The 27,009-nt window shown below is 42.3% G+C and overlaps 2 protein-coding genes across 5 annotated transcripts in view; one reads left to right on the forward strand and one right to left on the reverse strand.

The window, feature by feature from the left end:
* The window catches only part of clybl (citrate lyase beta like), a 121,055-nt gene that overhangs the window by 17,743 nt on the left and 76,303 nt on the right, over nt 1-27,009 (forward strand). The window lies entirely within an intron of this gene.
* Nucleotides 1,726-5,651, reverse strand: LOC128766207 (G-protein coupled receptor 183-like). The gene is made up of 2 exons (XM_053877659.1): nt 5,512-5,651; nt 1,726-3,468 (listed from the first exon to the last, which is right to left on the reverse strand). Exon 2 carries the CDS (start codon nt 3,456-3,458, stop codon nt 2,331-2,333), a length of 1,128 nt encoding a protein of 375 aa, XP_053733634.1. The 5' UTR covers nt 3,459-3,468; nt 5,512-5,651; the 3' UTR covers nt 1,726-2,330.

Genomic DNA, 27,009 nt, shown 5'->3' on the forward strand with positions numbered 1-27,009 from the left:
ATGCTGTGAAATGGTTTTTACACCACAGCGACTTAATGGATGCAGAGTGCACGGCTCAGGTGAAAGACTCAAGGGCAGACTGGACCTGGGCTGAATGCAAATGAACATGATCAATGGATGAATTCAGGCAAAGGAGAGCATAAAACAGCATTTATAAACCAGACTCAAACAAACCTCCATATCACTGCCGGCTCCGTGTTGCTTTCACCATTCCATTCTCCGATTTGGACTCCTCATTTACCGCCATTCTAATTCGGTGGAAATAATTATCTATCGGCTCGTCCTCCCGATGTGTCTTAAAAATCTCACGCCAGATGGTACCTTGTGTTCATTGCAATATGTTGTTATGACAACAGTCTGTGTGATGTTTTTCTCCCTTTGATACTTGTCATGCAGTTGCTTCACTGAGTTTTCCACTTCACAACAAACCGTTTGTGACTCACCTGGATAATGAACTGCATTAGGAGCGATGGTTGGAAGTTGTTGCTACAAAATCAATTCTGAACAGAAACTGTTTGGTTACCAATTCAATAAATCGTTGTAGTGCCTTTTTACCCTGGACAATATTACCCTCTAGCTGCAACACACGAGTACTGCATTGCAATTTTTTTTTCTTTTTGTCTCTTTTTACTTCAATTCAATTTAGCCGATTGATGACAAAGTAGTTTTAATAAACACAAAAAAGGAAGAAGGAAAAGTTCCCTTTTTAAATTTCCTGTTTGATGTTGAAGGAGCCACGTGCGATCTGAGTAACTTCCTGTCCTTGTTTTGATGTCTGCACCTGCTTATCATCACCGAGCCACGTTTTGTTTTTCACTCATCCACCCTTCTTATTTTTGTGATGTTACAGGTTAGTGTGATTTTTATCAGCACGTTTGTCGCTGTCTGGCAAAGTACTTCTGTGGTCTACAGAATCGCTTAGCATTTAGCTCACATGAACCACAGGAGGAAGGTTCACAGAGTTGCACTTACCAAGTTGATGATTGCATGTCTCAAACTGTTTTCACATGAATGCAGAAGTGGGTTTTCTTTCTTTCTTTTGTGGCCTCACAAAGGTCAGAGCTCCACATGACCACTCTAGTTAAATAAGTCCATGTTTATGTCTGAATCCTCAGAAGATTATTGCAAGGTATGCCAAAGTTTCATTCAGATTTTGCCTTTATTTTATGAATTTATTGGGTTTGAGGATGAAGTAAAAACACAGTATAGCTTTGCTGTTGGTGATAGAGAGACAGTCACTAGGTTTGAGGTTAGTGAAAAGAAATGCAGAATAGATATGAGATTACTGTCCCATATTGGGTTTTTCAAAGGGACGTTTCAGTGTTTTTTTCAGTGTCAGCTAACCAGTGCGACGGTTGAATCAGAAGAGATATGACTGCTACATTCAAACAGTAGCAAAGATAAGATCCCGGCTGTTTGTGTAATGTGCCACGCTTGAGTCAAAAACCCGTGGAACAAAATTAACCGACAAGTTCAGCACCACACTAGCTAACAGCTAATGTAGCCTGGGTGTTGGACGTACCTCCCGCCTCAACTCGTGCAACCAAAAACAACGTGCCAGTTAAAGCTTATAGGTTTGCACATGACAATAACATATAATTTTACTGCTCAGTGACCTGTAGTTTTCTGGTCAGCTCAGCCTGGAGTTGACCACTAAAGTATCCATCTTGTTTCATGACAGGACTCCAATAATGGCTCAATGACAGTCAGGATTGTTTTATCTCACATTTTTTTAATCATTAAAAGTCCCACAACGTCACCTACAGACAATACCCGAAATTATCTTACAGTACAGCAACATCGTTTGGTTAAAATAAAAAAGACTTTCCAGCATCTGAAAAACGATTGGTGACTCGGACTGGAGGCGGAGTCAAACTACAGACCGGTGTCTGAAGAGCAACTGCACTTTTGGTCCCACGTACAAATGTAAAAAAAAAAAAAAGCATAGGTCCTTGTCAGGTTTTCTACTTCTGAGCGGAATCTGAAACTTATTCTGTACACATCTTTTAAATAAGCGCACATTTTTCACAGCTGAACAAGACTGGCATGTTGAGCAAGTAGCTCAATCAGGTTTTGACAACTTTCCTCCTGTTCATCAAAACAGTATTTAAACTATGAATCTCAATGAGTCCAAATGGAGGTGCCCTCGGTTTGAAGATAGCTGCTTGAAGCTGATGACCCCAATGATTGTGTGAGAAGAATGGATTTGAGTTTGTGGCCTGCTGCTTCAAGTGTCATTTTGAAGTCTGACTTCGCCAACAACACATTTCTGGAAAGCGACGCAGGTTCCGCCAGTGCAAGGATCCCGGTATTCACAGTCACTTCAGCGTCTACTCGTACATGTTCGACCGCCTGTGATTTTGTCTTTCACAATTTGACCCCAGAACTGAACTGTTCAGCTGAATCTTGTTCCCATCCACGACGTCCTTGGAGGACCCCTCAGGTGAAGTCCTGACCACACTGGAGAAGGAGGCGCTGACCTGCAGCCTCAGCAGCTTCATGAGTTTCCTCTTGTAGCCTTTGCAGGCGAAGAAGTAGATGAACGGATCCAAGCAGGAGTTGAGGTTCATCAGGCAAACCGTGATGTGCAGCGACACCTGGAAAGCAGTGAGGTCGGCACAGTCGGGGGTGGAAATCAGTTTCCGGATCATGTACTGAAGGAGGTCGATGTGATAGGGGCTGTAGCAGATGATGAAGACTAAGGACACGCAGCAGATGACGCCGATGGCTTTTCGGCTGCGACCAGACTTTTCCATTAAGTGGTTGGCCTTGGCAGTGGAGTGCAGTTTTAAAGACAGGACAGAGTAACACAGAAGGATTGTTATCAAGGGGATGATGTAGCCGATGATGACGCCGCCGATCAGTATGGTGGCGATGTGGTCCACTTTTTCAAAGTTGGGGTATTCCATACACGTGATGTACTCGTCCGATTCCTTGTGTGTCATGTTCATGGCAAGCAGAGGCAGCGTCTGAGCCAGGACGAGCATCCACACGCCGACACAGATGTACTTCACAGTGCTAACCTTCCTCAGACGGGCGAAGCGCAGGGGCAGCACCACGGCAATGAAGCGGTCCACGCTTAGGCAGGTCATGAAATTGACCCCCGCGTAGGTGTTGATGTAGAAGAGCAAGCCGCAAAACTTGCACAAGGTCTCGGTCAGCGGCCAGTGGAAGCCAGAGGCGTAGTAGAAGATCCTGGCGGGGAGCGAGAGCGTGAAGAGGATGTCCGAGATGACCAGGTTGAGCGAGTACAATGTGGTGGAGTTCATCTTCTTCAGGTTAGGACGGATGACGTGGAAGGCCAGGCAGTTTCCAGAGAGACCCACGAGGAACACAATGCAGTAGAAAATAGGGATGATGACGCGGGCGTAGCTCCTGTGAGCGTAGAGCGTGTCACAGGTCCCGTTGTTGGAGGAGGGCAAAGGGGTGAAGGTCACTGGAGAGCTGGTGGAATCCATGTTCAGTTACCTGCAGAAGTACATGGATAGTGAAAACATTTTTACTTACTGATACACGTCATCACACATGATCAAATCTCTCGATGATTTTAGCTGTTGTTGTGGAAGGGTTAACAGTCGACCACATTAAGTTGAAGGTATTGTGACTTTTTTCCAATAATATACATCTTCTGGTGGTAGTTTGGGTATGTATATATATATGTATATATATATATATATATATATATATATATATATATATATATATATATATATATATATATATATATATATATATATATATATATATATATATACATATATATATATATATATATATATATGTATATGTGCTTGGTTTGATTTAAATGTGTCGGAGTCTGAAATAATCAGAGTTGTATTCTAAACCGTTTTTATGACTTACTAATATAAAGAAGTGAAACTATTTCTGCACACTATAGTGGCACACAGTGTCGTTAAAACACAGAGAAAATAAAGGAACTTGGATGTTACGCAACATTCACTTCTGCACCACCTGTGACGAGACTTATGTCATGTTTTTGTTGTTTTTAAAACTGTGTGGTGATTAACGTTTGGAGCTGACAATTTGAACTGATGATAAAAGAAAAATTCTATCATAATTTGGAGCACGTTCTAGCTTTTTTCAATTAGGTTTGTAATTTGTAAGAAGACAAGAACTGTAGAACAATGGTTTGGACTGAAATTATACCGTGGTTTGCACTGACATCTTGTGGACATTTAGTGTCGTTACCGAATTTACCTTCGCTTTTATTTCGACTTTTCCACTTTAATGGACCTTTCCTCTTCAACTTAAAAAAAAAATTCAGTTGCATATGCTTTATTTAGAAATTATGTTTACTGAATTGTATGAATTGGATTAAATTATTAGTATTTTATGATTTTTGTCCATATTTCTTGCAAAATTGCTCAATTTCCAGGATTTTTTTTTGGTGCGTTGTGCGTTTCTTTTTTTTATTGAATTGTTTTTACCGTAGCTCTAATAATACATGTTGAGATGTTTTCTTTTCTTTTTTAAATTTAAAATGTCAACCCCATGTGAGACAGCCGCTGATGAAAGGGAATGCAGGAAGCGCGATGAATTCCATAGCGCAGGGGGCGCACCAGCCCAGCCAGCAGGATGCCAAACTACAGTCAAGACACCACCACTCCCGTCCGGCCTGGTGCGCCACCCTTCTTCACATCAGACCTGCTGTGGCTGGTCCAATGTGTGGAGCCAGCAGACTGTGCATAAAACTAAATATTTACTGTGCTGAAGACGTAAAAAATTCAAACGGAAAGAATTAAACTAAGGGTGTATTAAAACAAGTTAAGTGTTGAAGTGACAGTCATGTATGATGTGTTGAGGCACTAACAGCCCGAGGGCAGAAGCTGTTTATGGTATCACTGTTGGGGTCTCCTTACTGACATCATGCAGCTTGTGTGTTTGCCGCTTGCTTATATATCAATATCAGCCACTCCAACGGCTGCTAGACTCACAGGACGTGGACGTTGCTGGCACTGTTTTCAGTTAAAAGTGAGACGAAGGAAGTCTGCGAACAATAACAGGGCATAACTGCATAAAGCCGTGGCCCACACACACACGCTTGCACAACACAAGCCGCAGCGTTGATAGACGGCCTTGTGTTTGAGGAAGTCTCTTTTCCCTGGGGTCTCGTGCGTTTTGAGCAGTTAACCGTTGGAAATATTGTGTGATTGGTCGCCCCTCACCTATCTGCTCAAGCACATGTTTAGGGTGCAGAAACTTGTTTCCGGGCCTCTAAAGTGTGACTAGTTGCTACACAAGATTTTTGATTTATGGCTGAATGAAGTCCCGTAAAAACACAAGTGAAGTTCAAGTGCATTAATCTTAAGGGATTTTTCATTGACAGAAAGTTTGGTGTGAGACGATCTGGCTGGAACACGTCACTACAGACAACCAAATCAACAGTCTTGAGATTCACAACCACACAATTTTGTTAGTAACGCACAAATGATTTTGTTATTCCAGTGTCTAGTTATTATGATAAAAATTAAAAAGAAAATACACACTTACTTTTGTGCTGCTTTGATGGTGAATTTCCTTGTGTTATTTGGCTTCTGGTCCAATGTGTTCTGTGCTTTTGGTTCTAGCCAGTGTCTCTGCTGCAGTGCGATCACGCTGCCCTGACAAAGAGTGGTACTACACACAGAACCACTTGATCTGCTGATCTTCAGCCAGTAACTATGGTGACAAAATATCCTGTTCTCCCCCCGCTCCCTTCTCACTCGTTTTGAAACACATGTCTGCGTCACGATGAGACCAGAACAATTTGAGTTGCGTGATCCAACTTGCATATGTTTGATGTACACACTTGTTGCCGCACGTGGACAGTTTCACTTGTATACCTTGGGGAGGAAGCACCCGCAGCTGTTGGCCCTGCCATTCACTTTTTATGACTGCGTTTTACATATGAGTTGGGGTTCTGATACAGACTTTTTTTTCTGGTATTCTATTATTTCTTTTGATAAGTATGATAAATAAACATTGAAATTTATCATCATACTTTGCCATGTTAGCACTTTTGTCTTTAAGTGTTTCATTGGTAATTTAATATAGCAGTTATTGTTATTATATTAATACTTTATGTTGACTTTGTTCTTATGACATCTCTGCTGGATAGTTTTTCAGCTTCGCTTTCACTTATTCTTTCCTTATTGTGTCTGAAATTTGGATTGTTGTTACTTATTAATGTTTATTTTATCTCTTTCTTACCTCTATACTAATGACTTTTATATCAAACTACCACTCAGAGGGTCCTGTCGCTGTTGGAGGTTGTTGTGGTGCTCAAAGTGCGGAGCCAAAAGGCAGATTTACTGGTCGATCTAGGTCCCGACTTTTTGGCTAGTGATTGCGTCAACAAATTGTCAAATGAGTTTTCACCCAAGGATAGCTGAAACATCTGGGAGAGGCTCTGGTGCTTCCCCTTAGAAGAAGCCGGGGCTCGGGCATCGTGTCAGGATGTCTCTCCTCCGTCCTTGATCTGCTCCAGGGCCTCCCCCTAACTTCTCCTGGGAGGAATCTAAGACAGCCAGAAGAGATGACCTGGGAACACCTTGGTATTCTGTCATTGGAGCGGGGAAGATGGAAGACTGGGCCTCTTAACTTTGACTGCTGCTCCCACAACCTTGCTGTTCACCTTTTCAATCAGACTTGTAACTATTTAGATATTTTATAATGAGCGAAATTGTTCTTTTTTTTAGTATAGAAACTATCTTTGTTTCAATATTCAGAGTTCATCAGACATCTTTTTTCAATTATATTTTTTTTTTCACCGAGCCCTCATTTGGCACTTCAGTTTCTTTTTCCTGTTGACTGTCTCTTATCTTTCATCCATCATCGTGCTCTTGACTATGCGGCATACAAAACCATATCTTCACACCCTCGATTCTCCCCTCACATGTTGTGATAATTGCCGCCAAATTCTTGAAAGCAGAAGTTGTTGAACATTTTGTTTCTGCCGGTACAATCTCTACATCACTGCTCCCTCCCCAAGTACTTCCTATGTCGTTGGGATAGAGATGTTGCAACCTTTAATGTACTTTAAATCTAAGCTACAAATTCAGTATTCTGGTGAACAACTCTTCAAGACAAGCACTTTAGAAAACTCACTGCCAGTTCTTTGTCATCGCTGTGGTTTTGGACTTTCACAAGGCGTGTTTTGTACCAACTGGTTTGACGCCTTTGTGGTTTTTTCTTGGTGTTACTGTTGAAAAAGAAATCACCTTAAAGAATACGAGGTGCTGTGACACTTCAAAGCCAATGTTAATGATTTGAAGTTTGAATTTGCTTTAAAAGTTTCACTACAATGATTTGTGTAGTACAAAATCTGTAACTGCCATCAGCTCCTGAGCCATTGTTCACTTGTAGACATGTCAAACGGTGAATGAACATTAGTGCGTTGCTGAAAATGAGAAACGAGTTCAAGAGTTCATGAGTTGACAAGTCTTGATGCCACAGAATGTTGTGGATGGGCCGAAACTGTTTCTCGATATGCGAAAGATGATGAAAAACAAGTGAGAGAGCAATGTGCAGGGTTCATTACTAGCGTGTTGAAAAACACTGAAAATGGTGGGAAAATTCTGATACAATAATGAATCTAATTTAAAATATTTGTTTTAAACAGCACGTTTAATATGTTTTTTCCCTCTTGTAAAACCATGCATAATAGCCTAAAATAATTTAATGGTAGATGAAAAACTAATTTCAAGAAACCATATTTGAAAAGCATCGTATTATAGAAAGTAAAGGATAAATTGCTTCATCAAGGAGAACAAATCTGATATGACACCTACATATATGAGTGAAAAATGGGTCTAAAACATGCAGGAATTGTTCTGTAGAACAGAATTTAAAAAATAATTTAATAATTTGGATCTTACAAGGACCACTTAAGTTCAGTTCAAGGCTTGTTGGTGGCCCCCGAACCACACATTTGCAGTACATTGAATTGAATCATTATTTGAGGACCACGCAGTCCCATTGCTGTGCCTCATATATTGCACACTTTCCTACTAACCCAGGGGTGACCAACCTGCCAGAGGCTAAGAGCCACATTGTTTTACTGTATTGCTGAAAAGAGCCACATCCTGCAAACATGTCAGTTTAGTGGCTCATTTGGTGAAGAGGCGCATGTGGCTCAGTGCCGCGGGTTGGCCACGCCTGTAGTAAGTTCACAACTTTATAGGTGTCTGCACCTGTTTTTCCACTCGCTGGCGTCACTGCTGTGACATTTTCTCATCTTCAATTTCAGATCAAACCAATCTCCCTTTGTATCTGCGTCTTGCCGATCGCCTTTGAGCTGAAAAATGCAGAATCAGGCCTCATGAAGGTCAAACCACTTGGAGATATATTGTCTGCTAATAGCAATAGCTGCAAACCACATACCTCATTTGAGTTTGAATGCTCCGCTGAAGCCATTCAGCTCAAAATAGGTTCAACATTCTTCACTTCCACATAAGAGGAAGTAAATATTTGCCCTTATTAATGAGCTGTTTGTCCGGTTGCATTATTCTTCCATTTAATCCCGAAACTCAGTTGTTGTGTTGAGGTCATACGTCTGGATATTTGACTCATATTGTCGCCTTGTTTTCAGATCCAAAACATGTCCGGCTGTAAGGCAGAGGAAGCTCTTCGACTTCCTCATGGTTGAGCCTTGTGGCTGTGACTCACCACGTTTCAGACGGGTGGATCACACATGTAGCAGACCGACCGCTGGCATGACTTTTGACACATCTATTCATAGCGAACAATGGTGTCAAATGCTCACACAAATGTCCTTTTTTCTTTTGTCATTCAGTGAATCAGATCTCACTGCCGATCAAAAGTACACAATCATGCATGTAATGGAATACACAACAATAGGGCTGATTGGATCCCTCTGTTGAGAATGGGACACAACTATAAGGGACTCGCGCTCCTCAGCCTCAGTGAGGTGGACTTGGAGTGACTCCCACTGAATGTAATGAGATGGAGTGAGAAGTATTGGGTTCCAGTCCCAGTGAACAATTGTTGTCCTCTAGTGCTTTGAATCAAAGTGTCTTTTCATTGACCTCATGTGGATTTTAGAATGACATCAGAGTGCATAGGTCAGTTAGGGCAGGGGTTCTGAGCCTTTTTGATCTTGTGGCCCACCTTTCCCCAAACAAATGGGTCCGGGGGCCCATTCAGGTAATAGAACTGATTCATTACTCTTGGTTTCATTTGTGATCAACAACCATATTTAATCTACTTACACGTAATCAAACCGAAACCTTGTGAAGTGGCATGAAACCATGTGTTTTTTTTGTCATAGAAAAGTCCAACCAGCAGCAGAACCAGGTGCAAGTCATATTCATCAAATTTACTTAAGAAGAAAATACACTTGATGCAAACTGTTGAGAAAATTGGGGGGAAAAAATATAATAAAAGCATTTCCAAATATCATAAAATAAAAAAATATTTTATTTAAACTCCAAAGAAGATACTAGTTTTAGACTAGTTTTAAAGACAATGGCACCCAGAATTTCCAGAAGGACAATTTTCCTGAATGCCCTTGTCCCTGGGGTTGGATCTTAGGCCAGAGTCCCTTGGCATATGGTCCCCTAAATTCTGGCTTCTGTTTCAGAAACAGAATTTCTAGATACAAACTGGATCTGGAGATTTCCCTGTTCGGTGGCCTCAAGATCTCATCCCAAGCTTAAAGTTACTCAGAATTCTGCTCTATCTGAGTCTATGGGTGGAACATCCTTCTAACACAGTAGTTTAGAATACATCAGCCAGTTTAGGATGGGTTTCTATGGAAGTCGCATGAGTGCAATAATATCTTGTGACCAAGTGTCTCATAGTTCAACTGACACCACGTGATGGTTTTGACTTCAGAATGAAATGATGCTGTTGTGCAAGCGACTTCAAGATGATTTTAGTTCTTTGTACAGTATGTGCCATGTGTCTTTGTTTCTCCTTTTATGTCTGCGTTTTGTTTCCTGTTTTGGTGCACTTTCCTCTGCTGTTCTGTAAATAGTCTCAGTTTCTTTGCATAATCACATCTGTTGTCACTTCCATGAGCCGAAGGAGCTAAAAGAAAGGTGAAACCTGCTCGCCGCATGATTTACAAGAAACCAAACGCACAGATGTTTGAGACCGCAGAGGCACATGTATGGGACAAAGCAGGAATGAGACCTGAGCAGGAAAGGTGGGTGAGGAAGTGGTGATGTTATTCATGTGGATACTCCCACACTGAGGGAAAGAAAATGAAGAGAATATGTGGCACACACCCAAGGTGAGCGTCAAGCCGAAACAATGTTTGAGGTAGTGGATAATCATTATTTATAAAGAAAATGAAGGGATGAAAAGCAAAATTGGACAACTGGATATCGGAGCTTCAGCTGGAGGCAGGGTGAATAGCATGTTGTATCGTAGAGACACAAGCTCAGACTGGTATCACACGCCTGAATGTACTGCAGTTTAATTGGGTTATGAGAAGCTACTGTACAGTACCTGTATACTACGCTTCTTTAGATTAATAACTTCAATGCAAATATTCCAGATCTGTGCTTCAAATGTAACAGACACAAAGGGACATTGCATCTGTTAATGTGAGGAGCTTCAAAGGAGCTTGGAAACCCACGCTGGGTTATACCTTCTTGATGACCTCATCGCCTCTATACCCTTTGACCCTAGGGTGTGTTTTTTCAGTCTGTACCCAGACAACTCTATTAAATATGGAGAAGAACAGTGGTTGACTTTTACAGGCCAGATGCTCACCTGAATCCATTTGGAATATTTGTTTCCAAACTTTGTGGGATTCATTGTTTACACTGATGTTAAATATAATCATGTTTATAAAAGATAAAGGGGGAAAATGCATGAAATAAGAATAGTGAGTGAGTGAAAAAAGTTTCAATCATATTTTTGACATGACATTGTGTTAATCTGACAATAAATGTTTCTTTAATATCATTAATAATCCCCTCGATGAAGAGCGATGCCCTCCACTTGGCAGGAAAATCAGCCTCAACCAATGACTGCAGCGTGTCAGAGACACCTGGGGGAGAGGTGAGGGACACCCTGGCCTGGGTGCAAGTCACATGCAGGATATATGTAGACGGACAACCACTAACCTCCACAAACAGTGATTCACTGATGGCTTTACATTCTGTTCAGAGACTGTCCATCTATGCCCCATGATGGGGCATAGATGTCCAGCGTGTCCCCTGAGACTCACCCTGTATGGCTGGGACATGGAAAGTGCAGTTTCTCCTTTGGCCACTAGGATCTGTTTTTTGTTTTGTTTTGTTTTTGTGATTTTTCTCATTCCAAATGCATTTAATTTATTTCAGAAAAATACTTTTTCATACATCTAGTGAACAATTGAATGAAAATAAGTAGTGAAGAAAAAGTTTCTATAAGGGAAATGTTTATGGGATTAAAATCTACATGCAGTTCTGAGTATAGATAGATGAAACTCCGGCTTGAACTGTTGCATGCAGAGAGCTCTCACGAAAGGTTAGATCAAGTGATGGCGCCTGTAGAATATTTTCTGGGTCACCGAGGCGGAAATGAGGTTAGGAGATAGAAGAGCTTGAGGTTGAGCAAATCATCGTCCTCAATAAGCAGAGGAGGGATTCTTCTGAGCCTGTCCGCTCCACTGAATCCTCCGACGTTGGTTCCACGGGTGGTCATGGCTGGATATTTATTACGGCCTCTCGTCGTCACACAGAACTAGCTCCAGACTTGCAGTTCAACTCTAATAAGCTTGTGATGGCCAAGCTTTGGCGCTGCAGTGGCGAATCCAGCGGAAGCTCGCAGCTGCAGCAACTCATCTGGCCCTGGCTCTGAAGCCCCTCAAGCTTTATTGTAATTGAAATGGAAGGTTGCTGGATCAGCGAAAGGTCACTAATTGTCACTAGTCAACTGTGGTTACGCCACGACTGGCTGAGGTCAAAATAAGAGCTTCAGAGAGGCAACGTCACCTGCAGGTCAGGAGCCGGCTGCACTTCAAGCCTGCATTTCACGCTCCATTAATTTTGTGCGTGGAGTTAAGCATCCCATAATATCGGAGCGGAGCTGAAGGTGAGGGAGAGACAGTGGAGCGGTGGTGTGGGGCATCACAGGTGGTGAACGTCGGGATTTCAGTTTTTTCTGTCATCTTGATGCAACTTTTGTGAAGGTGGAAGTACTTGTCACAGCACAAAGGTCCTGTTTCTAGTAACTCTACTGCAGAGGACACCTTTTCTGTATGGAGTTTTGCCTCTTTCTGGGTTTCTTCCATGCACTCCGTTTTCCTCCCACCAGCCAAGGAGAGTACATTTGGAGTAACACTTAACATTCTATCAAAAGTTGTGACTCTATTGTCCGTAGGCATGAGCGAGCCTTTGCCTGTCCTACTGGCCGAGTGATGGACAAGAGATCTCTCCAGGGTGCTCCCCTGCTTCTTGCCCTGTGTGGCTTGGACACTACTCATAGGAATAAGTGATTGTAAATTACCTCAGATGTTTTTGTCAAACTTAAATGATGATGGGGATTTTTTTTATATAAAATTAGCTGATTTTTAAATATATATATATTGTTTGTAATGTTTAACTATTTTATATTTTTAAATATTTATTTTTTCATCAAATGAATACAAATGGAAAGGACAGTGATCACAAGGCAAGCTGGACATTAAAACAATTGTGATTTCTATTATTTCCTCATTAAAAAGTGTAAAAATATACTACTACTGCTAATAATACCAATAATATTACTACTAATAATAATAGATTGAGGAGATTAAAAACAATATTAACAATGTAACATAATTTATGAACAAAAATAGAATACACAAATGAATTGAACAGCAAATATATATACTTGGATTAAATAAATGTAGGCAGAAGAAGGACTGATCAGATGGAAATTAAATTATACATATATATTTATATATATATATATATATATATGTATATCATTCATTCTGTGGCTTTTTTTATCTAAAAATTATGATAAAAATCTATATGTATAGCTGTATGTACAGCGGTAAATACTTAGCATGTACAAGTAAATATGAGATGACTATAGAGTATATAGAGTGAATGGTAAATGAATGATAAATAAATAGCTTTTATTGGAGCCTTGTTACACCAGCTTCAAGTGGGGAAGTGGGAAGAGTCATTTGCTTTGCTATTTACACATCACGTAGTTGGTCGCTCCGTTTGAGCGACTCTCACAAAGTTAAATGGATTACATGAGCTAGTGGTGCTGATGGCTCGCTGACATGAAAGGTCTAAGAAAATTGAAAGTGACGACTCAGCATGGAACATGCATGGAAGTCACTTCTCAGATATGTGACCTTTTTCTGTGTTTTTGTGTCCGGGGTGGGCTAAAGAGGGTCAGGGGGGTGGGGGGAACTGGGGGGTGTCGAACCGGCTGATTTGAAGAGAATCATACAATACTCAACGGTGCAACCCATAAAAGAAAACCCCAGAAGGCATATCGTTTTAAAGGCACCCTCGCGGTGGAGAGGCACCACTGGTATGTGGCTGAGCCAAACTGGGACTGACTCCTGGGTCACCACCACATGTGCTGAGTTGCCAGCGTGGTTCCAAAGCCGGTGCCTTACCAAATTTGGGATGTTTTTTGCTGCCAAAATTAATTTTATGTCAAAAAAAAAAAACAAGCCCCACATAGCTTTTATTTATAAAACCAATCCTCACCGTGAAGCTGTCAGTTCGATGGAAGAGGCCGCGGAAACATGTAGTGTCAGACTTGGCCTGTGCTAATAAGGACACGTGGGCACGCTGCAAACATGCGAGTCAAGGCCGTGCCACCCGTGACTCATTTGTAAACTGCTGTATCATTTTAGAGCCATGCCACTTTTACTTGTCAAGAAATCTTCACTCGTGATCAATGGTGTGTCACTTTTGTGTTCCTTATTTCTGTAATCTCATTCATCTTTTGCCAGCATCTAGATAAAACAGCGACGACATGATTATAGATCACCTGGCAGGTTTGCCGCCTCAAAAATATACACCCAGTGATGGGCAAGTAAAACGGCATGTGACAAGTCCACAATGTTTTCTGATTGTTTTTGGAAAGTGAGCACTGCCTCCAGGTGGCCAAAAGAAGGCGTGACACAAGCGGAAAGCCTCAGTGTCGTGAGCCCTGGTGTCTGGTAGTAGCCAGGAACGTGGCTCAAGGAATTTGTCGCAGCTGATCGTAGGATTTTCTAATTGGAACTGTTGTTTTGTAAATGTGTGCATATATTTCATATCTTCCAACTGCCTACATGACAGAACAAATGCTATTTTTAGTGTCTTTTAATCGATTAATCTGCAAAGTAATCAGGTTACTATTTAAGCAAGTATTTGACAAGGGTAATCAGATTAGTTTTTCCAAGGAACTGACAACACAGTTGATGTAGTGAACTGGGAATAATGTGTTTGAAAGTTTATTTCAAGCTCTCAGGATCAGACATTAGCCATATGTGGCAACAGATCAGGACAAAATGAGGATCCTGGAAGCTGGTTTTGTGGGAGTCTAGGCCAAGATCGTGACTGGCAAGGAGACAAGGTTTAAGTCCTGTGGAGGAGCAGTTTGTGGCTGATGCCATGGATGAGCTGGAGGTTGTCATCTATAGTTTTGGTGCTAAAATGATGTGATTGTTGAGCCATAGAAATATCGCAAGGAAGAAGAGAAGCTGTGTTGTAGCCACCAGTAACACCAGGCGTACGTAGGAAATAAAGAATAACTGATCGCCACCTCACTGTTTTTGAGATATGTCCATGAGGTGTGATCCGAACAATTTCATGACTTGAAATCTCCACGACTTGCACGGTTTTATTTTCCCGCCTTTTTTCATCACACGCGGGAAAAGAGCTTTAAACGCGTTGCGGCCAACGTCTGCCTGAGCATGCCTCATTTTACCGTTATACTGCGTTTAAAAATGACACCGCTGGAGGTCGCTCTACCATCAGGAATCAAACATGCGCCCTCGTAAAGCGGAAATAAAATCTCATTTTTAATCAGCTTAATGTATCGATAGTGAGAATCAGGTGTTGTGGGAAGTGTTTGATGCTTTGTTTGACATTACTATGTGGCGCAATAGATGTGTTTAATGTGTGCGTGTGAGAAGCCTTACTGCAGGGGTCTGTCAGGGGGCCTCATGTGGCTTGTGTCTGCTCTCATCATCACCACCCACACCCCCCCACCCCCTGCTCTCCAGCGCACTGGCATGTAGACTTTTATCTTATTTGCAGTCGGGACTCTTTCCCTCACTGGTGCTCCACGACATCTGTGACTGAGGTCATCGCATGTGCATCAAAGTTTTCTATAAACAGCATCTTTATGAAAGTTTCTTAATCGAAGCTGTCAAAGTGTTGACACTACAGCCGATTGTGAAACCGCCTTATTCTGTCTGCTGAACTGCTGGTGACTTCACACCCGCGAGCTTGCTGTTGTTTCCCAGTCGAGAAAGTTTCCTGGCAAATTAGAGACAGTTTAATGACACGACGCTGGAAAGATGGTGGCGAATCAAGGCGTGCAGTTCAATGAGTCTCAGAAGCTGAAGAAACTGTATGAAGGTCTGAATCAAGAGAGCGATGTGAAGTGTCTGTAAAGAAAACATGAAGCGTCTGAAAACAAAGGCCTATTCATCCTCAGCTGCGGCTAACATCAATGCAAACCCTTTTAGGGGACAAAACAAGCCTTTAAATGAGAGTAAACGGAGATGAGTATGATTGTCCATTTATCATTGAAACGTACTGACTCAACACAGAAACACACGGCACAGACAGAAGAAACAAAACAAGAACACATTATCATTATTTACTAAACTAGACATTTCAACCAACAGAGTGCCTAACACTGCCTCAGTTATAGATATAAGTTTCCAGACTTTGGATGGAGTTTTTTTTTTTTGTTACACACCAGGTAGCTGTCTAACTAGCTCTGCAATCGGGATATGAACATTGTTTTTTTTTAATTAAAATAATAATAATAGTAACCAAAAATGATGTATGCTCTTTGGCGTGTGAATTGTAAAGATAATATTGTCACATTCCATCTAAATTGCAATTTTCCTTTGTCTTCATGACCCAGATGAATCGGAAATAAAATTGTTTGAGTCAGTAAAGGAAATTTCTGCTAGGATTTTTTTAAACTGGAGGACAACAGCAAAAACAAATCCAAAAACCACTATGATCATGTCCACTTCCGCAACGCATTTCATGTTTTCCGCTTGTTTTGTTTGTTTTCCACTCCACTAAGTTTGATCATTTCATACAAATTCCTCTTTAAAAAAGATCACTAGAGATCATGAAGATACGGTCCTTTGAAAGAGTTGTGATTTGCTCATTCAGATGACGGCAACCCTAGTTTCAAAAACCACCTGAAAATGATGGTTTCGCATGAACAGAAATGCCATGCCAACACACAACTGTTGCGGGTCTGGCTGTGTGTGCATTAAACTACACACTGTACGGCGTGGCATGGAGCAGCACCTGTATGATTTTCATACTTGCTCCCGTCTGCGTTCCTTGCCTCGTACCCTCTCACTTTGGCGTCATGCTTGCAGTTATCAGTGGCCCCTTCCGTGTACAGTCGTGTGGCTCTAGAACCGCCAGTGTGAATGCCCCATGACTGGGTCAGATTTGTCCCATGACGTGTGATAGGAGACTGTAGCTGCAACTTTGTTGTCCTGTCAACTCTTTCAATCCTACCAACTTGAGTTGGGCTGTGAATTGGCTGGTATCTGGCGATGCAATACATATCCTGATACACCAGTGGCGATGCAATACATTGTGATATATTGCAATACTGTACGTTCAGCAATATATTGTCATATTTGTTAACAACACCCATCAATTTAAGGGTGACAATCAGATAATGCAGTACAATATTATCGTATGAAAACGAGTTTTCTGAAGTAATTTCAACGGAGGAAAGATCAGCTCTCTTCATCAACATAACTCCAGTCAAATGCAGCAGCATATCCATGTATTTATATGCTAAATACTGATATAGACGACTTAAAATTTCCTGACAATTTCAGATAGTCAAGCAATGTGATATTTCTGCAAAAATATCAATACATCACACAGTCAAGTATCGCCATATTTGAGTGTATTGATATTTTGTTACACACCCACTTGTAAGACAGACTTCCAGTTAAGTTAAGTAGAGTTTTTACAGAATTCTAGAATGTATCGGTAAAGAGTGGAGTGATGAGCTCAGTTCACAACTAAACCTTGGTGCAGCTTCTGCATGTGACAAAAGTAGTTGCTCAGATTCAGGTTCATGATTCTGAAATGGCCTTCAAAAGCTCTTTCTTGGAGCAAAAATGCTTGTACTTTACAAGGAGAATAAAACCTGGAAGATTGTCACGAGACCAGTTTGTCAGTCTGCATCACACACAAGCTGTACCCACACAGGTCAATGTAGTTTCACCACAATGTAGACAGGTCATGAAGTCCAGTATAGACGGTGTATCATTCTACTGCCTCACACACAGATGTTTGCTTTCACATCAGACGTTTACCTTTTTCCTCCATCAAAAAAAGTGCCTTTGAATGAAAACATATATGTTGTTTAGAGGCCGATGGAATAAATAAATCCCTCGGTTTTAAAGGGAAACACATGGACACCGGCTCGGATGGTTTTGATTACTGTTCCCTCTGAGTGATGCTGCCCCGCAGCACACACACACACACACACACCGACAGGAACAAAGCTGATCCTCGAGCCACTGACTCGGCCTTTGTTTGCGAACGTGGCCTCGCTGGTCAGCCTGCGCCGCGGCTGCTTTTCGGGTCATCTGAGGCGACGTGCATATTTTGGATGTCATCTGGGCTGTTGCATTATTGTTTTATTCACAGGGCACCGACTAATTATTTCAACAACTCTCCTCACCGCCACGCAGACTGACAGTTGCCGTCATTGAAGTGATCAGTCTGTTTCTCGGACGCGGCTCAGGCCATTTGATGTATATTAACAATAATTGGTGCCACAATGATGTTTGGTAAACCTTTGTGCTATTTTCCACGAGGATGCCCATGAGGAATTTTTAAGAAGCTGCTCCGTCTGCGGAGACAGATGGGAGGATCGCTGTCCTCGGCGGATCACAGACACCAGGGCTGGATCATCATCACCTTAAACCACATACAGTCCTCCGCATTGTCTTCTTGTCTCCTCTGATCAGCCGCCACATACATCATCCCTGGAATCACATAGGGAGGTGCAAAAACATCAAGGCGTTTGATATTTGGAGGAAGAGCTCCTTCAGGCACTTTTGGAACACGTACACCTGCCATTCTATCTGAGTCGCACCCATAAGCTTTTTCTGCTGTGGAGTCAAACCGTTTTCTTCAGATTTATTTGTGTTTTTTGTCTAAATATTGCCGCTGCTGGTGTCCACTTCAAGATGACATGTCAGTGAGCGCGAAAAAGAGCGGGTTAATTCAGCTGTGCTGCGGTCTGATGTCAGTAACTTCTGGTCCCGACAACCTTCCACGCGACAAACCTGCGTTTAATACGGGATATATTATTGGCTATAATTAGACCCCTGCCATTCAGTGACAATAAAGAGGTCAAGGTTCAGCATGACACGCCTGTCAGACTTGTGTCGTGGTTTGAAGTACTCTTCAAACTACATGCTGGTAAAACCGTGCAGTCATCTGTCGTTCCTTCATCAATGCTCCTTGAAAATGGCTGAGAACTTCAGAGTTTGTTTGGTGCAAAAAAATGAAAAAAGAGATTTGGTGAGTTTTGGCTGCAGCTAGCCTTGAAACACAAGAAGTCTTATCCGACAACTCCTTTAATGTGTTAAAGTTAAGTTAAACATGACTCGTGGAAAGTCGGAAATCGACCAGGCTAGCGATAGCAACTGTTAGCACGGTTTGGAAGTCGAATACACACAATATTACAGGTGCTCTACTCACTGTTGAGCTATCTTCGATTGCAAACGCAGAAGGGTGAGAATTCTGCCACGTTCCGACTGGGAAATCCGATGTTGGATGATGTCATTTGGGGGCGGAGCTTGGAGATTCCTACTTCTGATGTCATCTGTAACGCACCCAAAAAGCTCAACCTTGTCGCCTCTCCACACCTATGTCTTTTCCCATATTCAGTTTCTTATGCTATTGAGCTAGTGTAGCGCTAAAGCTTCCTGCTCTGCCGTCTTCATTTGTTGCTTGTCATTACAATGCCATCCGCAGGCCTGGCCTGGTGTACTACATTGTTTACATTCATTCTTTAGTGGATGTCCTTTTTGAAACCGGCAGGGAAAGATATTGTGGTATACAGACAGTCAGAGTACTCATACAATCATCTGAGAAGAAATAAAGAAATCAAAAAGTAATTTGATGAATTATTCAGATGACGTAATTGAAATTGTTTCACTACGACTACACTTGAAACAGGGTAACTAGCAGTCCTGTATTACATTTCTGAAGTAACCTTCCTAACACTGTCCAGGAGTAGCTGAGCTTTTTGTAAGGAGTAGTAGTGGTCCTTGACTGAAATTCCCTGGGGGGCCACTTTATGTACAGGGACTGTTATGAGGGGCCGGTGACAAAAAAACATTTGTCATCAATAGAAGGAACAAGTGAATAAATATTGTAAACAAATACAGATTTAAAGTTTCAAGTTTTGTCATACGTTATGAAATTGGTTATTAATACAGTTTATTTAAACATTTTAAAAGTAAATCAATATTTTTCCCTCATTCTTAGAGTCTTCTCTGCTGTGGCCTGCACATCTAAGTCATCAGTTTTGTATGGTCATCTGAGGTCACAGGGGCAGCAGCCTGTGTGAAGCTGCCCAGAATATCCTCGTCTCAGAGTAGTTCTTCTGGATGAGACGTTCCCCAGTCAGATTCAGTGTAGAACGACTGTAGACTGGCATGAAAGAGAAGCAGGTGAACCAGATGGCGACATACCGTCACTCTGACACTTCCTATCAAAGCACCGTGTAGTCTACTGAAGTCAAATTATATTGACTACTGAATCATCATTTTGATGTGGTGTGCTGTTCTGAACTCACTGAACGTGTCGCTATTGTGGCCCAGTTTGGTTGAGCTGCTTGTGCTCCTTTTTTTCCAACATTAAAATGCACGTCAGGACCAATGTGTCCATTTTCTCATTCCTTAATTCGCTTGTTTTCCACCTCCCAGCTGCTCAGTCATGACTAATCCTCGTTTCAGTGCGACTTTCAGATTGCGGCTGAAGTAGTTTGAATTCCTGTTTCCTGGCAAGTGACGCGGGGCGCTGCTCGTGTCTGGAGTTCCAGCGTTGAGCAGCGACTCCAGCAGGTTCCGAGTCTGCCAGATTCTACAAGTGAATGAGAGGCAGATGTGTGGTGACAGCGCTACGCTCATTAGGCCGAATCAGTGTCACACTGTGACAACTGGCCAACTTGAGGCTTCTCTCGTCACTCAGTGCTTATCCACTCAGCCAAGACCGGTCCGGACTCTCGTCGACCTGATTTGAAACTATTAATCGAGCGGGCCTCCGTCAGGTTTTTGTCAGTGAGAGTCGGAGGTTGCTGGAGTGGATCGTCGCTCTGCTGTTTGTGAACACAGTCCCAGCTGTTGGTTCCTCCCTCAGGTCCTCATCCTAAAGGCTGGACTTGTGATATCTATTTCAGTCCGCTAGAGACCAGACAGCCACCACTGTGACTCCGGAGAAGCTCCTGGTTACTGACCGTGACACTCGCCTCATATGCTTTAGCATCGGCGTTGTCCAAACTGCTTAGCAACTGATGGCTCGCTCTGAGCCATTAAGGCCAGTTTGCAATTATGGATGTGTGGCTCTCGGACGCTGAAACAGATGTGCTTTGATCTATTTACGGTAGGCTGGACGGGGGTGTGGAGGGTTATAACAGCTTATGTCCATGCATGGGTCAGATCACGCACCTCTGACAGCCCTCATCTTACAGTTCACTTGACATGCACTTGTGTTTCCAAATCGCCCAAATGTTAAGTAATGAAGGGAAGGAACAGTCAAAGTGTGTGGCTCTACCTTGTATAGCTATTCATGTGAGGACCAATTCTTGGAAACACGCCTACTTTTTTGGTTAAGCCTCAATTTGAGGTCTAAAACTTTCAAATAACTGGGTGAGTTTCTGTTTTGTTTAGAATCCTGTTTAATGTTAGTCACTTGTTTTGGATGGTTAGGTTTAGGGTGACAGGCTGGGGAAAGGGTTATGTCAATGATGGTCCTCACTAAGAGAGGAAGACAAATATGTGTGTGTGTGTGTGTGTTTGGGTGGGGGGGCATGTTTTTCCATACTTGTTAATACAAAGTCTTGACAAGTCACCTTCTTTTGAAGATATTTTGAGCCGTCCTCACAAGGTTTAGAGGGTTAAAACGTCAGTACAAGTAGTTTACTATTTATTTATTTATAGTTTATTGATTTAGGATTGGTTAAGCTCCTGGTTTAGCCATTTGTTTTGGATGGTTAGGTTTAGAGTGAGAGGCTAGGGAAAGGGTTATGGCAATGAGAGGTCCTCACAAAAAATAGCAAAACAAAGTTTTTGGCCAGCTCTCACTTTCTCACGTCTCATTCTGAGGGTTAAAACTACGAAATACCTAGGTTATTATGATTGGGTTTTAGTTTGGTTAAGAGTAAAGGTTAAGTTTAGCCAACTATTTTAGATGGTTAGGCTGAGAGGGAGAGCCTGGGAAAAGTATGATATCAATGTATGTCAATGACGGTCCTCTCTAAAATAAGACGTCCTTGTGGGGCCCTTATGCCTTTGTGCAGCCCTTTTGCAGGACCCCATAAGGATAAGTCTCAATTTGAGGATGAGGGCTTCAAAATAACTTGGTCAATATGATGGAATTTACATTTGGTTTAGGTCCTGGTTAAGGTTAGACATTTGTTTTGGATGGTTAGGTTTAGTGTGACAGGCTGGGGAAAGGGTAATGGCAATGAGCCCCACAAAGATAGTGCGTCAAACCTATGTGTGTGTGTTAGCTTGAAGCTTGTTCAATCCTCAGTCAATAAAAAAAGGGCCCCATCTGTTTCAGTATCAAACTATACCGAGGGGCAGACTAGTTAGTGTTGCCGTACATTTGTAACACCTTGTTTTTTTCTTCTCGGCTTCCAGGGCTTGAGCTGGGTGGTGAAAAATGGGATACAAATTTTCCGTTGACAGCTCTCTTATGCCCAGGGTGTGTGAGTATTTATATCATAAACGTGCCAACACATCCTGGGTTTATAGGCTGACCATCGCCAGGGGGCAATCTAGTAGCTCGCCGATACAAAGTTATGCAGCCTGACTAGAGATATTTAGTGATGATTCTCCCGGTTCGGTGATCATTTGCACAGTGATGGAAGCGACTGTTGACAAGATAAAAAAATGAAAATTTATTTTTACAGACCTCGGGTGATGCGTTTCCTCTGTTTTTTGTGCCCTTTTTGGAATGGGTGCCTCCAAAGTTACTTTCTCATCTGAGAAAAAATATGCAGAACTAGACATATCGGGCTTTATAAGTTAAATACATATAGTTTGTGTTTTATCATTATCTCGTACTGACTGAAAGAGTTAATCTGCAGTCTGCAATTGTTCATCCATGACCCGACCATTGTCTTCCGCTGCCTGGGCTTCATACAGACAAAAGTTATGAGCTTCTGCCTCGCATATTTAATCCCTCAATATTTCCCTTCCTTGTCACCTGTCTTATTGCCGTCGCTTTGCGTGTATTAGAAATTCACGGGTCACTTGGATGACATTTAGTGCTTGTCTCCAGTGCACTGAAGCCACTCAGTTGTGACCACTTTTCACAGCAGCGGCAGCAACGCTTCGACTCCTCATAATGTTTGTGGTGTCAGTGGCAAGCCCGGCGGGGAAACAGTAATAACTCCAACGGATTATGAATAATGAATGACCTGGTATCATTTTATAAACGGGATAAACAAGTGGTCTGTATAACATATGGAAATAGGGAAGCATCTTTTCAGTGTCTTGGTTTTATTATTAAATAACAGTTCCATATTTTCAGCTGGTTTTCCAGCCACTGTACTGTATTGTGTATTATGTAGCCTGGAGCAAGTTGTGGGGAAGGTATCGCCTGTTCCATCAGAGAGCTGCAGTCGACATAACACAGCGGGGGGTCCAGTCTGACATCGTAGTGTATGCAGACCCGTCCTCAGGTGTTCACAGCTTTGAGTTGTTGTTGCTTTGTCTGGGCTTGACATCGTCCTGAAGTGAGAAAGACACTCTCATATTGTTACAGTTGGGTGTAAGAACTACTGTAGAGGTGATGTACCCATTTAGGTGTCGTAACTAAACATCTGTTATTTAAATACATAGTAATAAAAGAACAGTCATGTTAAGTACGATCTCTGGGTTCACAAGGATATTTGTTCTAAATGGAGGCTTTTAACCCCAAATAATTTTACCATAGAAAATCATACGGAATCGCTACATCTGTCCCAAACTCAGAAGTATTTAGTCAAGCTCTTGTTTTCATGGTCCAAGTCACTGCAATCACTTGTGTTGCAGTGTCACATAGTTTCAGTCGGGACCACGGAACCAAGGGACCAAGTCATGGCCAGAACAGACCAAGACTTTGATGGAGAGAGGGAACAAGGTAGGGCAAGATTAAATATTAAATCCAAATGATCCTCTGAAACACTAATTCACTGCCTCTTATTTAACAGCCTCTGTTTTCCTCTTTTGTGCAAGAGGTACATGATCAATGCTTCTTCCACAATCGCCATGTTTGTTTTGGAGTTTGTTGTTGTTATAACCTTTTGAATGTGGGCTGCTCCCCCCGGTGGACATATTGGTGAACAGCAATACCAACGCAAAGAATGCGTGGAATTTGATCCGTGATCATTTCAAATGGATGATCACGGATCAAATTTGTTTGTAAATTTGTATGTAAAGGGAACATAAATGGGCCTTCAGACTTACTCTGTTTACAAATGAACGGATTGAGACCACTAATATTTCACCTTTGTGATCGGCAGAGGTATTAATTGACCACATTAACGTTGCATTCAGAGAGAATGTTCAAGGTAACATTCGGGAGGTGGTTTTTCAAAAACAAAAGGCCTTAATTATTCAGGGATTAAAAGCACTAGAAGAAACGTAACATTTAGCCTCTTACTTTGAAAATGAAAATGCCTACAGTACCTATTTTTCACACTCATGTGATGATCTTTTCTTCCTTTGAGGCATGAATTGGGGGGTCAACACCATGTATTTAGATATACTGTATATAAATTGTAACAAATCTCGATTTTTGTTTGTTTGTTTGTTTTAAGCCCAGAATGTGACACAATTTTTAAATGCATGCAACCATTTATGGAGTGTGATTTGCAAGTAATAAATGACATGACCGATGCCACAGAGGGAGAATCACACATCTAGAAAATAAGAATTCTGAAGGTTGGCTGGACCCACTCATTAATTCAGTTAAATGAAGTGAGAGTGAGCGATGGAATCAGAGTGATCCCAACAGCTATTTGTGTTACTTGAAGACAAGAGTAATTTAAGATTTGTCGCTTTGTAGCTTCTATTTTTGTCGGGTTTTTTTCCTTCTTTTATCCTAATAGACATGCAAGAGATAATCTCTCCTTCACGACATCTTGCTCTGCTCCTCTGTTTCTCTGATGATTGCTGGGTCACTTGCTCTCTGGTGGACCGGGTCAGGGGGCACTTGCCGGTTTTGTTCACCAGCTTTGGGCTGCAAGGGCTAATACCTCCTGACACTCTCAATTCTGTCAGTCTCACCCACATCTCTCTGGCGAAGTCGAAGTCATCGGGGCCTGGGATTGCGTGAGGGCTCTCATCTGGAAACCCAAACAACCTTAACCTCATTGAGTTCCTGTTGGAGAATGCAAAAAATAATGAATGGATTAAGTTGTGTTTGTCTCGGTAGATTTATCATGTGATTCCTATGTGAGAAAACAGCAGGTGAGCTGTACTGTAGTGCGGAATTGGAGACAGTTGGGGTTTTGGACATGGGTTTCCATATGGACATTTAAAAGACAGATATTTGCATAGAGAGTGATGTTTATGAAAAGTGGAGTATAAGCCATTTCATCTGAATCAGAACCCTTTTGACTGACTAGATTAGTTGGACCACTCTTCATCTCACAGGTAAAGTTACCTAGGACAAACATTGACTTGTGTTATGATACAATCACCCCAAAATTTTATTTAAAATGACTATTCATTTTACATCATCCTTCGCTATTCTACACCAATGAGGTACTTTCCCGATTAGCCACCATTTCCTCTCGAATGTATGACCTCGGTGGCAAGTGTCGGATGTACCCCGACACACATAGTGCCTTGTCACATCATTTTCATCGTCTATGCTACTCTTGGTCCTGCAACTTTGTGTGAGCGTTGGCGTACTATGGGTACTTAAAAAGAACCAAAAACTAAGCTAGCACCTTTCACTTGACAGCATGGTGAGCCCGCCGCTAGTGATGGGCTGATGAGGCTTCATGAAACAGTGCCCTCATTTTCAGAGCCCACTAGATGGCACTCACGGCCCTAAAATCATTGGTTTTGAACAGCTATTTCAATGACACCTCACAGCATTTCTAAAGTGAGAGCACCACCAACTGAGCTCTGAAAATAATGACACTGTTTCATGAAGCCTCATCAGGCCATCACTACCCGCTGCAGGCTAGTTGATGTTTCAGATTAAACTGACATTCAAAACTGACCAGATCCACTTTTCATCGAGTGACTTCCTGCTGCAACGTTCTAGAGTAGAGCAACTCCAGATAGACGCAATTTCAGAACGTCGAGCATCAAGAATAGAATGACAAGCATCTTTGCAGAATGAGGCAAGGCGTCAAGCGGTTTTGTTGTTTTTTGAGGTGTCACATGACCTGTATGAAGGACACCTTAACACAGATTTCGGACGCGGTGGAAGGATGCGATTTCCAAACTGGCCTGAGCTTCATGATATACAGTACCTCGCTAAGGACTGGGTGTGGCCACGTGAAGGAAAGCTTGGGATTTTAAAAGGGACTTTTCTTTTGAATCTTACAGCAGAAAAAAATCCAAGCGTTCCTAAATTACGGAAGGTAAGGAGGAGTATTAGTACAAAGGCCAAAGTTTAATCTGGATTGTTCTCTCGGCTGGTGCGCTAGTCTTTTCCGACCACACTCCACTTCCTTTACAGGCACTCAACTGAATTGTTGCTTAACCTGCGCACTGACCCTGCCACATGTTATCTGCATCCTCCTACCCCAGATCCACCATTACACTATTCCCCTTGTGGGCGAGGGTTTCCGCTACACATCAACAAGAGCTGCAGACTCACTGAGGGAAATCCATAAACCTCATGTTGGAGGATAGGAGAGAGAAAAAAGCGGTGCCTACTCGTCCGTTAAAAACTGAGTGATCTGCAAAGTTTGTATGAGAGGGTTTTTGACGGTGCCCTGCTGCTTTGTCAGTGCAGCACATGCTGCAGGCACTGGCATCCCCTATTGCCTTCCAGGTCATTGGCCAGGCTCAGCAGGAGGTGGGTTTCTAGCCCCATGACACGTCACTGGATCACAGCTGGATCCGTAACAAGGTATCATAGCAAATGAGTCGGTAAAACATCACTGGCTTGAAGAGCGTGAAAAATCGTCATGATATCATTTGTAATTCCTTATCTAGCCTGCCATTGGTAGCTGGGAGAGATAGACAGCCCGGGTAATGAAGGGGCTGTGTTCCTCCTCGCCGTCTCCACCGGCCTCACAAGCCACCGCCCAGCAGCCAGACCCCCGCGCTGATGCCCGAGGGGGATATCCACGTTAATGTAAGCGGGCAATGATTAAACATCCTGCGATTCCCAGCCAAGTGGCTTGTAGGTGTCGCCCCCTTAACATGAGCGCTTTATGACACGTTGTCCTCTTCTTAAATGTGGCTTTTGCCATTATTGCACGTGACTCGCGTGGCCCTGGTAAGTGTCAGAACAGGACTGTCCTGCTTCACTGCAGCAGAAGCAATGATCAGACTGGAAATATTACAGCTGCTGAAAAAAAGCAGCTCCCTATCTGGTGCATGTTTAGCACTTCATTATCACATTCCTTATTATA

Source organism: Synchiropus splendidus, chromosome 10, assembly GCF_027744825.2.
Source record: "Synchiropus splendidus isolate RoL2022-P1 chromosome 10, RoL_Sspl_1.0, whole genome shotgun sequence".
Taxonomy (NCBI): Eukaryota; Metazoa; Chordata; class Actinopteri; order Syngnathiformes; family Callionymidae; genus Synchiropus; species Synchiropus splendidus.